This window comes from Lynx canadensis, chromosome E2 (assembly GCF_007474595.2).
Source record: "Lynx canadensis isolate LIC74 chromosome E2, mLynCan4.pri.v2, whole genome shotgun sequence".
NCBI lineage: Eukaryota > Metazoa > Chordata > Mammalia > Carnivora > Felidae > Lynx > Lynx canadensis.
This window is the reverse complement of record NC_044317.1, coordinates 61,399,653-61,413,258: the sequence shown is the minus strand read 5'-3', so window position 1 is coordinate 61,413,258 and position 13,606 is coordinate 61,399,653. Positions and strand designations below refer to the sequence as shown.

General features: G+C 57.3%; 3 protein-coding genes across 3 annotated transcripts; 2 read left to right on the top strand and 1 right to left on the bottom strand.

The window, feature by feature from the left end:
• Positions 1 to 16: 16 nt before the first annotated feature.
• UBE2M (ubiquitin conjugating enzyme E2 M) lies at positions 17 to 2,598 on the top strand. The gene is made up of 6 exons (XM_030297580.1): positions 17 to 187; positions 1,251 to 1,345; positions 1,473 to 1,511; positions 1,622 to 1,725; positions 1,920 to 1,983; positions 2,082 to 2,598. Exons 1-6 carry the CDS (start codon positions 79 to 81, stop codon positions 2,220 to 2,222), a joined length of 552 nt encoding a protein of 183 aa, XP_030153440.1. The 5' UTR covers positions 17 to 78; the 3' UTR covers positions 2,223 to 2,598.
• A 648-nt stretch (positions 2,599 to 3,246) lies between these two features.
• CHMP2A (charged multivesicular body protein 2A) lies at positions 3,247 to 6,345 on the top strand. The gene is made up of 6 exons (XM_030297577.1): positions 3,247 to 3,389; positions 4,170 to 4,383; positions 5,465 to 5,644; positions 5,732 to 5,862; positions 5,953 to 6,014; positions 6,131 to 6,345. The coding sequence occupies exons 2-6, from the start codon at positions 4,216 to 4,218 to the stop codon at positions 6,256 to 6,258; spliced, it is 669 nt and encodes a 222-aa protein (XP_030153437.1). The 5' UTR covers positions 3,247 to 3,389; positions 4,170 to 4,215; the 3' UTR covers positions 6,259 to 6,345.
• A 702-nt stretch (positions 6,346 to 7,047) lies between these two features.
• On the bottom strand, positions 7,048 to 13,122 carry TRIM28 (tripartite motif containing 28). The gene is made up of 17 exons (XM_030297464.1): positions 12,789 to 13,122; positions 12,339 to 12,451; positions 12,010 to 12,142; positions 10,160 to 10,295; positions 9,966 to 10,082; positions 9,768 to 9,882; positions 9,468 to 9,614; positions 9,249 to 9,363; positions 9,060 to 9,166; positions 8,930 to 8,966; positions 8,808 to 8,853; positions 8,481 to 8,733; positions 8,082 to 8,401; positions 7,874 to 7,997; positions 7,704 to 7,790; positions 7,488 to 7,625; positions 7,048 to 7,395 (listed from the first exon to the last, which is right to left on the bottom strand). The coding sequence occupies exons 1-17, from the start codon at positions 13,120 to 13,122 to the stop codon at positions 7,219 to 7,221; spliced, it is 2,499 nt and encodes an 832-aa protein (XP_030153324.1). The 3' UTR covers positions 7,048 to 7,218.
• Positions 13,123 to 13,606: the final 484 nt, after the last annotated feature.

The following is a 13,606-nucleotide window of genomic DNA, read 5'->3' as shown; positions in this document are numbered from 1 at the left end:
GGCGGCGCGGGTGGCGGCAGGGGGCCGGGTGGCCGGGGTCCCGGGCCCCGCAGCGGCGGCAGCGGCGGCGGCGGCAGGATGATCAAGCTGTTCTCGCTGAAGCAGCAGAAGAAGGAGGAGGAGTCGGCGGGCGGCACCAAGGGCAGCAGCAAGAAGGCGTCGGCTGCGCAGCTGCGGATCCAGAAGGGTAGGGGTTCGGGGGATGGGGGTGGGGGTCGGAGGTCAGCGCCTGGGGTGGGATGTTATAGGTTTCGGGAGTGGAATTATGCAGTCAGTGGGGGTCAGAGATGTGGCCACAGAAGTGGTGGGTTGGAGGTTAGGGCCTTAGTTTGGTGTGATGGGGCATTAGGGGTGAGTAATGTAGTCACCGGAGGGGTCAGAGACAGGGGTCCAAATGTAGAACATTTAGGATATTTAGAAAGCCAAAGCCAGGCATCTTGCATTAGGGACCGAGAATCAGAGAGTCCGTCAATGGAGGGCGGGTAGGAGGCGGGGGACTCCAGAATATAGGGGTCAGCAGGAATATGGGTGACAAAGAGGAGATTGGATAGTGGGGGGCCAAGGATTGGGGATAGGAGTGGGAGAAAATTTAGGGAAGTATGTTGGGATCATTAGGAATCTGAGAATCAGATGGGGTGCAGTAAGTTTTGGGGACCGATTTGTGGGTCTGGGGGTCACACGGCTATTTGGGGGCTTGGGATGACACATGGAGGGGCGAGAGTGTGTGCTAGGAACTGGAGATGGGAGTAAGGTTGCAATTAGACTGTCGTGCTGTAGGCGGTGGGAATCTTAGAGGGGTACAGCAATGGGAACGCATGTGTCTGAGGGTTAGATGGGTACCTGAATTTGGGATGACAAACAGAAGAGAGGAGAGACATGGGGACAGGATTGGTGAGGAGACAATGGGGGGCAGCATCCTTGAGTTTGGGTGGATAGGTGGGGACCAACAGTGTCCGCTAGAAAATGGAGGTCATGTTTGGGGATCCTGAGGTTTGGGGTAGTTGGAGGCTCTTGGAGGCCACAGGGGAGTGGGAGCATTTGGGAGCTGGGTTGGGGGTACCCCGCTCTCAAGTGCTGAGACATAAGGCTATAAATTCAGAAGAATTGGAACTTACCCTGGGCCAGGAACTATTGCATAGCACAGTTGAAAATGCATGTTTGAAGTATGCCATGGATCTAGCACCTACACCTGCTCTGAGTGCCCTCATCTCTCCCTCTTTTTGTTCCCTTTCTCTGCTGTGCAAACCCAGACATAAACGAGCTGAACCTGCCCAAGACGTGTGACATCAGTTTCTCAGATCCAGACGATCTCCTCAACTTCAAACTGGTTATTTGTCCTGATGAGGTAAGGGCACACTAAGTTGGACTCCCAGGCATGGCCGGGGGGCGGGGGCACCTTGTGTTGGGAGACCTGGTTTACCCGCCAAGCCCTGCAGGATGGTGCCCTAACACCTTCCTCTTTCTTTTCACAGGGTTTCTACAAGAGTGGGAAGTTTGTGTTCAGTTTTAAGGTGAGTCCCAGGTGGGCAGGGATGGTTCCCTGGCTGAGGAGGCAACAGCTGAGGACCCAACCAGGCACTGCTGGGGCACCTATCTATTTTCTCTCTCTTTTTGGAGCCAGGTGGGCCAGGGTTACCCACATGACCCCCCCAAGGTGAAGTGTGAGACAATGGTCTATCACCCCAACATTGACCTCGAGGGCAACGTCTGCCTCAACATCCTCAGGTGAGGGCCCTGACTTTGGACTGCACAGATGTCTGCCCTTTCCCTCTCTCCTGTGCTCTGTGGTACTCTATCTCTTCATCTCCACATTTTCTTCAAGTCTTGCCCTTAGCTTTCTCCTGGGCCTGACCTGTTCAGTCCCAGCAGGCTCTGTGGTGGCCACTCACCAGTGTCTGACCCTGATTCTTTGTCCACAGAGAGGACTGGAAACCAGTCCTTACGATAAACTCCATAATTTATGGCCTGCAGTATCTCTTCTTGGTGAGTAGGGGTGGGGGTCAGGCGGGGGGGGGGTGGGGGTTGGAGGTTGGCCCTCTCTGCTCTTAGGGCCTGTTGACCCCCACCCATACCGGCCACAGGAGCCCAACCCTGAAGACCCACTGAACAAGGAGGCCGCCGAGGTCCTGCAGAACAACCGGCGGCTGTTTGAGCAGAATGTGCAGCGCTCCATGCGAGGTGGCTATATCGGCTCCACCTACTTTGAGCGCTGCCTGAAATAGGGCTGGCGCACGCCCACCCCTGCCAGGGCCACCAGCCCCGGCGTCCCCTGCAAATATTTATTGGGGGCCACAGGTGGGGGGCATGGGGTGGCTGGTGGGAGAATCCCATGCCCTGGCCTTGCCTCCCCTCCTTGCCACCCGCTCCTAGTTATTTTTTTTTTTAACCACCATGTGATTAAGGTCGGCGCTGCCTCCCCCCGACCCGCTCAGCGATGGGAAATGAATTGGCTTGTCTAGCCCCCAGCTGGGTGCTGTCCAGCCCCCCACTCTGGGCTCTGGGGTGGGTGGCCAAGGGGACCGGGTGGCTGGGGCTTGGGAACCCCACCCCTCCACCACTGGAGGTCCCACCAGGCTATTAAAGGGGAATGTTACTGCATGGCCTCCGTCTCTTCCTTCTCTGGGGGTGGGAGGGGGAGGTGATGTCCACCAGGGCTCTCGCAGTAAGCGTGGTGGAAGATGTATGGTCACAGGCGGCACTAGGGTACCCCTCAGTACGCTATCCAGTGCCTGGAACCAGCCCTAGGGGAGGGAGGGGTAGTAGGGAGACCACACCCCAAGCTTCAGGCTAGATGGAATGAATTCCAATCTGGGACCAGCGAGGGGCAGGATCCAGTAACCACTTGCTTCCTGGCTGGTAAGCCAGCATAGAGGAAAGTCTGTGCCATCTCCAGCTCTGCCCCCTCCTGCTATGGTTGGGCCTATTAAGAACTTGTCCCTGGTGCTACCAGGTGCCTGAGGTCCAGAAATATTAGGGAGACGTCAGGGTCCGTCGGATGAGCTGGGCCCTCTAGTGGGTGAAGTGGTGGGGTGCGGGACCTCTGGGGTGGCCAGGCGGAAGGCGCCCGATGATGCACCAACCCGGCGGGAACTGGGATCCCAGACGTGGCTCCGCTGGAACCTATGGAACACCCTCAGGCAGGCCGTAGAGAGACGAAAGGTGGTGCGCATGCGCCTAGGTGCCGGGCCCCTCCAGAAGACGTACGCATGCGCGCTCTTGTCCCCTCCCATCGTTCCGGGTGCCGGCGGAACGTGTGACGTCAGATCATCTTTTCCGGAAACGGCGACGACGGCAGAAAGAACCGAGGGGCTGTCGTTGGTGGGCGCGCCTGGAATCCGAGTGAGGAGAGTGTGACCCGGAAGCGGAAGCGGATTCCCGTCCCAGCTCCGGTGAGTGGCCCCTGCCGTGCCGAGGGTCCCGGGTGGGTGCGTGGGCGACGACATACGAGGGCCTCTCCACCTGGGCGTCGACTGCCTTGCCCCTCCCCGGGACCCTGGCTTCATCACCGGGCCAACTTGTTCTCGGTGTGCAGGCTTCCCCACGCCCCCCCCCCCCCGATTCTGTCCTAAGTGAACAGGGCGCCCTAACGCCCGTCTTCCCTCTCTGGGTGTACAGGGATCCCCAAGGACCCCTAACTCTCCTAGGTCTACAAAGCTCTCCAGCGTCCATCACGTCCTTAGCGTACCGCCCCACAACCATATTCTCCTCACCCAGGTTCCTTCTCCATTTGGACCCTCCAAATCCGAATGCCATTCATACGCTGTCAGCTTCAGAACTCCCTGTATCCACTTTGTTATTGGCACTCAGGCCCTCCACTTATCCTTCCATCCCCAGTCGGTTCCCCACAATTGCCCTGTCTTAGGCGCTCAGCGTCCCAATCCAGGTCCTCACCATGATCTGGAGAGAGGCTGAAGCCTTGAACCTCCTTGGGGGCACTATGATGAAAGGCTGGGGTGGGTATACCGTGGAGGACTTTCAGATATTGCTGGCCCACTTGTATCCACGGGGCTACTGTGGTGTTCCAGACTACGTTTTGGCCTTCTGTTATCGCTTCCTCTCCCTACTCACCCCTTCCCTTTTTGCAAGACCAACCATCACCCCTCCCCATACACATTGTGATCCCTGCTCTGCTTCTTGCCCTTTTTCTGGGCTCTCCCACCACCTTGCAGCTAGGCTTCACACTTGGCACAGGCCCACTGGTGGGCTCCTGCTACCATGGACCTGTTGTTTGGGCGCCGGAAGACACCAGAGGAACTGCTGAGGCAGAACCAGCGGGCCCTGAACCGTGCCATGCGAGAGTTGGACCGTGAACGACAGAAGCTAGAGACCCAGGAGAAGAAAATCATTGCAGACATCAAGAAGATGGCCAAGCAGGGCCAGATGGTGAGCTCAGTTGGGCAAAGGCTGGGACACAGGACTAGGTGCTGTTTGGTTTGACACTGCTCTAACCACAGACCATGTGTGACAGGACACCAATAGATAGGTGCTTTGCGTGAAACAAAGGACAAGCAGGGCTTCCCTATTTTGGGGATCCAGAAAGACTGCCTCCCAGAAGGTGACATCAGGGCCACAAACCTTGAGTAACAGAGAGTGAGCCTGTGAAAATCCAAGCAACCAGTGCGTGAAACAGATGAAGCAAATGTTCCATGAGTGAGTGATAGGTGAGCTCAGGAGAGAGGATAGGCCAGACCAGTTGAAATCAAGGGCCACAGTGGGAGTGGAGTCAGAGGTGTTAATGCAAAGAGATGTGGCCTGAAATACACTGTGCCTTGGAGCTCAGTAAAAGAGACAGAGGGGCACCTGGATGGCTTAGTTGGTTGAGCATCCAGCTTAGGCTCAGGTCACGATCTCACAGGTCATGAGTTCTAGCCCTGCGTAGGGTTCACTGCTGTCAGTGCAGAGCCTGCTTCATATCCTCTGCCCCCCACCCCTCAAAACTAAGTTAAAAAAATAAAATAGACAGCCTGAAGCACTAGGGAGCAGAGCCCATGACAGGTGATAGAGCTTGAACCTGAGCAGTTGGGTTGAAGACGTGCCAATTCCCAGAATAAGCAAGGCAAGGAAGAGATTTAAGGAAGTCAGGAGCTATGGATAGATTTACATGTGATGTGGGATAAAGAGCTTGAGGTATGAGCCTCTGTGAGGTGGAGGGAGAGGCAAATTCATCAGCCAGGAATAGACATCCTGAGTCAAGGGAGTGTGACTCTAGATATGGAGGGAAAAGGATGACTGAATACAGTTGAGCTCAGCCTTCCTACCAGCGTTTGTGGGTCAGAGAAGTAAGCTATAAAGGAGCCTATGGAGTGGTGACCCAAGAGACAGGAGAATGAGGTTGGGAGGAGGGAGGGGGAAGTGACCACTGGGTTTAACCACATGTAAATTGCTGAAAACATCAATTGGAATGGTGCAATTGGAGGCTCTTCCCTCAGCCCACTCTCCCTGCCACCTTTGTCCACTCCCTCAGGATGCCGTGCGAATCATGGCAAAAGACTTGGTGCGCACTCGGCGTTATGTGCGCAAATTTGTGTTGATGAGGGCCAACATCCAGGCTGTGTCCCTGAAGATCCAGACACTGAAGTCTAACAACTCAATGGCACAAGCTATGAAGGGGGTCACCAAAGCCATGGGCACCATGAACAGACAGGTGCGCCTCTCCCATTCCCCTTCCCTCCTCCCCCAACTAACGTCAGGGACCAGACTCAGACTCACCCTCCCCACACCCCACTTCCAGCTGAAGCTGCCTCAAATCCAGAAGATCATGATGGAATTTGAGCGGCAGGCCGAGATCATGGACATGAAGGAGGAGATGATGAATGATGCAATTGATGATGCCATGGGTGATGAGGAAGATGAAGAGGAGAGGTTAGGGGACACCAGGTGTGGGGAGGGTGGGAATGGATGCGTGGTCCTCATACAGGCCTGGCCCTCATAAAATTCTTCTCTCTTCCCAAGTGACGCCGTCGTGTCCCAGGTCCTGGATGAGCTAGGATTGAGCCTGACAGATGAGCTGTCAAGTGAGTGCACCAAACCTTGGGCCCTGTCCCACCCAACGGTCCAGCCACAGCCCGACCCCTCCCCTCCCAGCATTATTCCTTTCTACAGGAGCTGTCCTATTCCCCCCACTCTGTAGACCTCCCCTCTACCGGAGGCTCACTCAGTGTGGCTGCCAGTGGGAAGAAAGCAGAAGCTGCAGCCTCAGCCCTAGTAGATGCCGACGCAGACCTGGAGGAGCGGCTCAAGAATCTGCGGAGGGACTGACCACCCTGTACCACCCTGGTGGGAGGCAGGCAATAGATGCCCGGCAGTTTTACTGTACTCCTTCTGCAATAAAGGATTGGACACTAATTCCTAGGCCTGTGTGACTGGCCTGATGTGGGCCAGGCTGGGGTCCCTGGGGACAGAGGTCACATACAGGCTTGGTAAAGGGGTGGTTGGCATGCATGGCAGAAGGCCAAGTGCCACATTAGGGGGGGTGTGAGATAAAGAAGGCTGGACTGCTTCCCTGTTTGTGGCAGTGGTTGGCAGGTCAAGTGTCTGGGGATGTTCAGTTTGGGAGCGGACGGTCAGCTGTGAGCCCTGCTTCAGCACCCCTCCCAAGGTCTCCAGTGCCTATCACCTTGAAGACAGTGGGTTTCCCACATACCCTGGAAGTCTGGGCTCATCTGCCAGGGATCCTCAAACACCCAGCTCAGTATGGTACCATCTGATTATGAAAAATAGTTCTACCCAAGTCTAGGAAGCACTCAGGAAGAATGGCCACCATGCAGGATGTATCTGGGGCTTCACCCTGCCTGCCCCACACATCAGCCTGGACCTTCCCACCTAGAGGGCACCCAACAACCTCCAGCATGTTCACCATGCGACCCTTCCCCCAATCTGAAACACTCTCTCCACTGGAAAGGGCCCAAGAAAGATGCTCTTCCCTATCCCATGGACACCAAGGTGGCTGAGGGCAAATGCCCCCACACCTACTCTGTCCACCAGGGCATGGTGAGGGAATTGAGACAAGGCCCCAGGACCACGGCCCCCACCAAAAGAGGCCTGAAGAACTGGTGAAGTTTTTATTAAATCCACATAAGTAAAAACCATATTGTGAAGGACTGGGGGATGGGGCCACCAAGAAGTAGGAGCCAGGCCACCAGAGGGGGGCGTGGGGGAGAGGGGATTTGACAGGACAGAGAACAGAGCCACGTTGGGTTGGCCTGAGAGGCCACAGCCTCAGGGGCCATCACCAGGACCACTGGATAGCTCCTGGGCACTCAGGCCAGCACCAGGCAGGCTCAGCGGTGGGGGCTCCACCAGCACAGCTGAGAACTTGGTGTCACCAAAGGCCTCGTTCATGCGAGTCTCGAAGAAGCGTTGCAGGCCGATGATGGACTGCACATCTGCCTTGTCCTGAGCCAGGCATATTGCAGTAGGTGGGTCCTAGCTCTCCCTCCTCCCACCTACCCTCCCCCTGCCACCAGCCCCATTCTCCCCAAGCTCACCTCTGTCAGCTTGTTGAACTGCTTAAACATGCGGCCCACATCCTGGGCAAACTCCTGGGGGGAGCTATAGGGAGGTGACAACTTCTCCTGGAGACGGGCGCGGATCAGGGTTAAGTCCAGGGTGCCGCCAGGCTGATCCTGTAGACAGAGGCCAGGCTGAAAGTGAGGCCAGGCAGCCCCACCCCCCCCCTCCCCCGCTGAAGTCCCAGGACTCACCAGGGAGAAAGTGGAGTCAGTAGCCAGCTGGTGCAGGGGACGGCAGGGCTCGTGACAAAACAGGGCCAGCAGGACACGCTCACACTTCTATGAACAGGACAAGTGACATCAGAGCCAAAGAGGGGTAAGGCTGCTGAGCAACTCTTAAAGGAGCAGGCCCTCACCCTCACCTGCTGGTTGGCTGGCGAGAGCTTGGCCACCACACCAGTGCTATCACCACCATCCAGACTCAGGCTGCCATCTTCCTCTTTCAGATCAGGTAGCACATGGCAGAGAGAGCAACTCCACTCCTCCCTGGATGGAAGGAGAATGAGGGGCTGCACAGAAGCCAGCCAGCCCAGCCCTCCACCCGGCACAGACCCTACACAAGCCTCGCACCCTGGCACATCCTGCAGGGCAGGCAGGTGGCAGTCCAGGTGGAAGCAGAACTCGCACTGGTTGCACATGACCAGATCGCCTGGCTTCTGGCAGACGCGGCAGATGGTGGCACTGTCATCCAGGGCACCGGGGCCACCTGCTGGGGCTGAAGTGCCCTCTGGAGCCACCACCTCTAGACCTGAACTAGTGCTGCCACTGGGTGAGGCCAGGCGGGGGCCCTCAGCGCCGGGGCCCTCCGCCAGGGCCATCAGCACAGGCTTGGTCTCAGGGCCTTCAGTGGCAGCAGGTGGGGCTCCGATGGCCGCCTCTGTCTCTTCCTCCTGCAAAGAGATAAGAGGTGTTCAGCAGGATGCTGATGTGGGCGTTCATTTCCCAGCCAGTCACTTGGGGCAGACTCACCTTGACAATGGCCATGCCAGGCAGTGGAGGGGCACCAGGAGCCCCAGGTGGAGCAGTCCCAGGCTGTCCAGCAGCAGCAGCTGCAGCACCACGCTCAATAACAATGAGATTGTAATCTTCAGTGGTGCTGCCTGGGAAGACTTTGAAAACTGGTGGCTGGCTATCAGCCGTGAGATCCAGGTCCAGGCGCTCAAGGCTCACCCGTGGCACCTTGCGCATGAGGCCACTCACCTCGCCCTCACCTGAGCGGGACCTGTGGGTGCGGCTTGGTGTTAGCACACCCATCCCTATCCCCATCTGGCTCCACCAAAGGATAGCCAAACTCACCGCTTCACACCTGACACATGGGGCTCTGCACTCGAGTAAGGATCGTCTGCTCAGAAAATAGAAAAAAGAAGGTTGGGGATAGACCTAAAGCACTGGAGCTCTCCCACTTACAAGGCACTCACCTGAGCCAAAGCCATAGCCTTCCTGCACCTCCAGGGGCTGTGGGCAAAGCAGGTGGACCTCAGTGAGCAGGTGTCCCATAGGACCGTTGCCCCTACCCTACGCTGCCAGGGTCCCCCCTCCCCTGCTCACCTGGCTGCTGCCAGAACCCTGCTTGCTCAAGGGCCCTGGAGCCCGAGGAGGGGCCATGGGCGTAGGGCCTGTTGAGTTGGTGCCTGGACGCTCTGCCACGATCTTGCCTGCATAAAGAAAAAAATCAGCATTAAGAAGACAACGTCTGGAATGATTGCAATACGTAACACAGAAAAGAAAGGGACACACCGAAAGCCTCTGCACTCTTGGTCCAGGCATTGAGGTCCCACTGGAACTTCATCTCGCCATGTGGCTCCACAGGATCCACAATCATCTTGAGGGCCCGATGCAGCTGGAAATAGATCTGAAAAAGGGGCAGTGCATGAACATACAGACAATAAACAAGGCTCCAGGGTGCTGAGCGGCACCTGCCTGGATCCCATCACCTGAGTGTCCACCAGCACACACCAGCTTCTTGGAGAGCAGCAGAGCTGTGTTGTTGTCACTCTCCAGAGCCCATGAGGCAAAGCGCAGGATATGTTCCTGGTGCTTTTGGATCTTGGTCATGGTCCAGTGTTGTCGCTCCAGGCGCTCCTGCTGCCCCTCTGTCACCTTCTGCAGGTAGAGGAGAAGACCAAGGAAAGAAAACACCAAGGATGGCATCAACAGCCAGCACAAAGTGCTAGTCCCCAAGACCCTCCCACTGTAGATAGGGTTGGCAGCCAGCAGATGGGACCCAGAAACCCTCCCCCCTCAAACGGGGCATACCTGGGCATCGTTGACCAGCACACGGCCCCGCTTGTTCAGTTCCTTCATGATCTGCAAAATGGCCATCTTAACATCCACCTGCACACGCTTCTGTACATCAGACACTTGGCGGATCCTGGGGGAGCAGCAGAGTGAGCCAGGTTAGGAAGGTGCTCAGCAGGAACTGCCCCCAACTATGGCCCTGGCTTCCACACTTACGAGCTGCGAACCTCCTTGGTGTTCTTCTGCAGCGTCGCATGCTTGTCCCCAAGGCGTTTTACCAGTGAGGCCAGGAGCTTGCGCTGGTTCCTCACTGCATCCTCCAGAAACTGATATCTGAAGGCAAACAGAAGTGGGCCTGGGTGCTGAACATGGGAACGGGCAGCACCCAGCCATCCTGCTTCAGTACTCACTGGTGGTCCTTGTGGGTGTTGAGCTGGCAGTCTCTACAAGTGAGGGTGTCACAGCTCTCACAGAACAGCACAAGGGGCTCGTGCTTGTGCACGTTGCAGTACACTGTGCGCTCACCGTCCCTGGACTTGGCTGGCCCTGGGGAACAGAAGAAACCATGAGGCTGAAGCTCATCCTTTAGCTATCTCCAACTCAAGTGGTAGACAGAACTTAAGGCCTCACTTCCTGCCTGTCCTGCAACCATGGGCTGTCTGCTGGGAAAACCCAAAGGCCCTGCATCAGTGGCCAGGAAAAAAGCACAGGCCTGTAAGCCTAGATCCTTCCTCTCAAAACCCTCTGCCCCAACCCTGACCCAGAGAACTACCCCTGCTCCTTCCAGCTTCTGACACTGACAACAAACTCTAAAGACTTTGAGAGAGACCTCCCATCTGCTATTCCCTTTACTAGAACCTTCCCTGGGTAGACACTCAGGAGAGCCCCTCCACCTTGAAAACCTCCACTGGGCTCCATTTCTCCTCTCTCACAGCAGGTTCTGTCCAGCAGAGGAGAGATTATGGCTACCGTGGCATCCAAGCACACAGAATGTTTGCTTGCTGGCACACACAGAAGCCAATCAGGGACTAGAGACACGGCTCAGGTGCAGCTTCCTCAGAAGTCATGTCTTGGTTGATCTCTCTTCAGTAATTAAGAAGTCCACAAACCTTTTACAACCCATAGGCCTACGGATGGTTCTGGCCTCACAAAGCCTTGTCAGGATAGAAAAAGTGAAAATGCCAGACCAAACCCCTCACTGAGAGATCAAGTCTCCTCTCTCTGAGAAGAATCTTGGTGACTAAAGTAATACTGCAAAAAGGCCAATACACCGCTACCCCACTCCCAACCTGTCACCACCAGCAAGCTGCTTGAGACCATCTACCCAATCTCAATTACATCTTGGCTACACTATTCCAGCCTAAGACATACAACACTGGGATACAAGTCAACCAGACAGACCACAGTTCCTCCAATATTGCCCCCTCCTGCACCCTGCCTGACTAAACCCAGGAGCCCTTTGCTCCTGATTCCTCATGCCCCACAGCCACCACCTCCATCCTTATCTTCTGGCCAATGCTATGCTATCCTGTGACTGAGAAGTCACAGTGTAACTACCAGAAGGCCACACATAGTGAGTTCTGAACCAAAAACCAGGCTAGACTCCAAAAGTCCTTTTATGTGCCACTACCAACATTTACAGAAAAGCCTACAAATACTTTAGCTGAACTTTCAAATGCGTATGATCCGAAGATGAAAGATTTCTAAAACTCACTCTCCGTCCATAATGGTCTTGAAGGTTCTTGCAGTTTATCAACACACTGTGGCTCAGAGGCCTCACTTTCCCAGAGACTTAACCATGTTGCCAGTGGATTCTTCAAAAGGCCTCATACCCTTTCTCCAAACTCCCTGGGCTTCCCTGGTCGAATAAGCTGGCCCCTCCCACTGGAGCTTTTCCCCTGAGGAGGGGGTGGGGGTGGGTCCCTGATGAGCTTCCTTGAACCCTCAGTGCAAAAGGCCCCCTGGCATACAGAGCACCCCCCTCCAAACCCCCTGCTGTCCGGGACTCTGCCCACTCCCTGCCTGTGGCCTTTTCCCTCCCACCTGGACCAGCAGGTAGAGACTGGCACACCTGAGCCCCAGCCTCCCCATTTTTGACTGGTGCCCTAAAACCCTTCAGGTCGTACCCCCTAAAAAAAAAAGAAAAGAGAAGAAAAAAACAAAAAGCTCCTTGGGACCCATCCGCCATCTGTAACCAGCACCACAAACAGCTGAGAACAGATGTAAGGTAACCAAGGCTTTTCCCCTCTGCCTTGCATACCAGTGGAGCGTACAGTGTGGTCCTTGGTGTACTTCACCCGCTGGTGTGCCTCCACACACGTCTCACACAGCGGCTCAGAGCACTCCACACAGTAGCTGGTGGCAGGGGCGTTATCCTCACAGCTAGTGCAGCACTGCTGGGCAAAGGCAAAGTAAGCAGAGACAGAACCACCAAATAGGTCCTTACATACACCCCAGGTAATACAACCTGAAATAGTGTCTTTACCTAGCCTATGCAGTCTGCCTAGAGCCTTGCAGTGTGAGAAAAATAAAGTCTGGAACTAGTACCATGTCCCCAGGCCTCCTAGGGTTTGCTGGAGCAGGACATACCTGATTTGCATCCTGGGAGTCTGTGGCAGCCTTGCTGCCACTGTCACGCATAAAATAATTCTCCACAATGTCTTTGGAGAAGCATTGCTGCTTGCACACAGGACAGTCAACCACTGGGGGGAAAAAAAAAATTCCTTTTTGAGACTGCTGCAAATTCACCTCCAAGCTATAACCCCATGGTCCCACTGAGCCTCAACCTCCATCCCAAGGAGGGCCGGATCCTCTCCTCAGGAAGGAGGCCAAACCCTTCCTTCATCGAACTTGAAGCAGACACCCCATGTGAGCGCCCAGCCCAGACTCCAATGCCCATACCCAATTCCGACACGCACTATCCAGGTCCCTATCCTCTCACCCAAATGATCCCCCGCCATCACCACGCTGAGAACCCAATCCCCACACCGAGTCGGGAATGCGGTGGGGGATGGGCTACTTCGGTCGGACCGTACTCACCGGCGCCGTCGCCCGCCGCACCGCCATCCCCCGAACTGTTGGCGGCGGCGGGCGCCGGAGGCCCGAGGCAGGCACTGCAGGCCGAGTGCAGGCAGGGCAGCAGGCGCGGCTCCCTCTCGGGGCGCAGGCGCTCCCGGCACACACCGCAATGCTCCAGGAGCTCCAGCGCCTCGCCACCGCCCCCCGCGGGCGACGACGCCGAGGCCGAGGCCGCAGCCGCGGCCGAGGAGGCGGCGGCGCGCTTTTCGCCGCCCGCCGAACCCTCGCCCGGACCCGGGCTGGCCGAGGCCGCCGCCGCCGCCGCGGCCGAGGCCGCCGCCGCCGAGGCCGCCATTCACACGCCGCCGGGGGCGCCCAGGGGGGAGGAGGGGCGCGGGGCCCGCCGCGCAGGCGCAAACGCGCTCGCCACCAACGGCTGGGCCGCCGCCGCCGCGAGGCCGAGCGCCGCCACGCGCCGCCTGGGCTACTGCCCGCTGCGCGCGGGGCGCTGCCGAAGCCCGACCGGCCGCCGCCCGCTAGCCTTCCGCCGACGAAGACCGCGCTTCCTCTTCACAGGCCGCCCAGAAACCGAGCCACACGCCACGCGAACAACCGCTCGCCCGCGCGCCCGCTCGCAGAAAGAGCCGCGGCCGGGGGGCGGGACAGAAATAACTGGCGCCGACGCCGTCGCGCAAGCGCGCTGGGTGCCTTGCGCCCGGGGGCGGGGCCCGGGTCGGCCGCCTGAGGCGAGGCCGCGAGTACGCACGCGCCTGAGCCGGGTCTTCCTACCTCCGCCTACACTATCCCGGCGCCGCCTGCGCGGCGGGGGCGGGGCGATT

Coding starts and splice junctions, on each gene's coding strand:
- UBE2M (XM_030297580.1), top strand. CDS start 79: ATGATCAAGCTGTTCTCGCTGAAGCAGCAGAAGAAGGAGGAGGAGTCG. Junction 188..1,250: donor GCAGCTGCGGATCCAGAAGG/GTAGGGGTTCGG, acceptor GTGCAAACCCAG/ACATAAACGAGCTGAACCTG. Junction 1,346..1,472: donor TGGTTATTTGTCCTGATGAG/GTAAGGGCACAC, acceptor TTCTTTTCACAG/GGTTTCTACAAGAGTGGGAA.
- CHMP2A (XM_030297577.1), top strand. CDS start 4,216: ATGGACCTGTTGTTTGGGCGCCGGAAGACACCAGAGGAACTGCTGAGG. Junction 5,863..5,952: donor GAGGAAGATGAAGAGGAGAG/GTTAGGGGACAC, acceptor TCTCTTCCCAAG/TGACGCCGTCGTGTCCCAGG. Junction 6,015..6,130: donor CCTGACAGATGAGCTGTCAA/GTGAGTGCACCA, acceptor CCCACTCTGTAG/ACCTCCCCTCTACCGGAGGC.
- TRIM28 (XM_030297464.1), bottom strand. CDS start 13,122: ATGGCGGCCTCGGCGGCGGCGGCCTCGGCCGCGGCGGCGGCGGCGGCC. Junction 10,296..12,009: donor CCACACTGTACGCTCCACTG/GTATGCAAGGCA, acceptor TCTGTTCCCCAG/GGCCAGCCAAGTCCAGGGAC. Junction 7,396..7,487: donor AGTTCAACAAGCTGACAGAG/GTGAGCTTGGGG, acceptor TGCCTGGCTCAG/GACAAGGCAGATGTGCAGTC.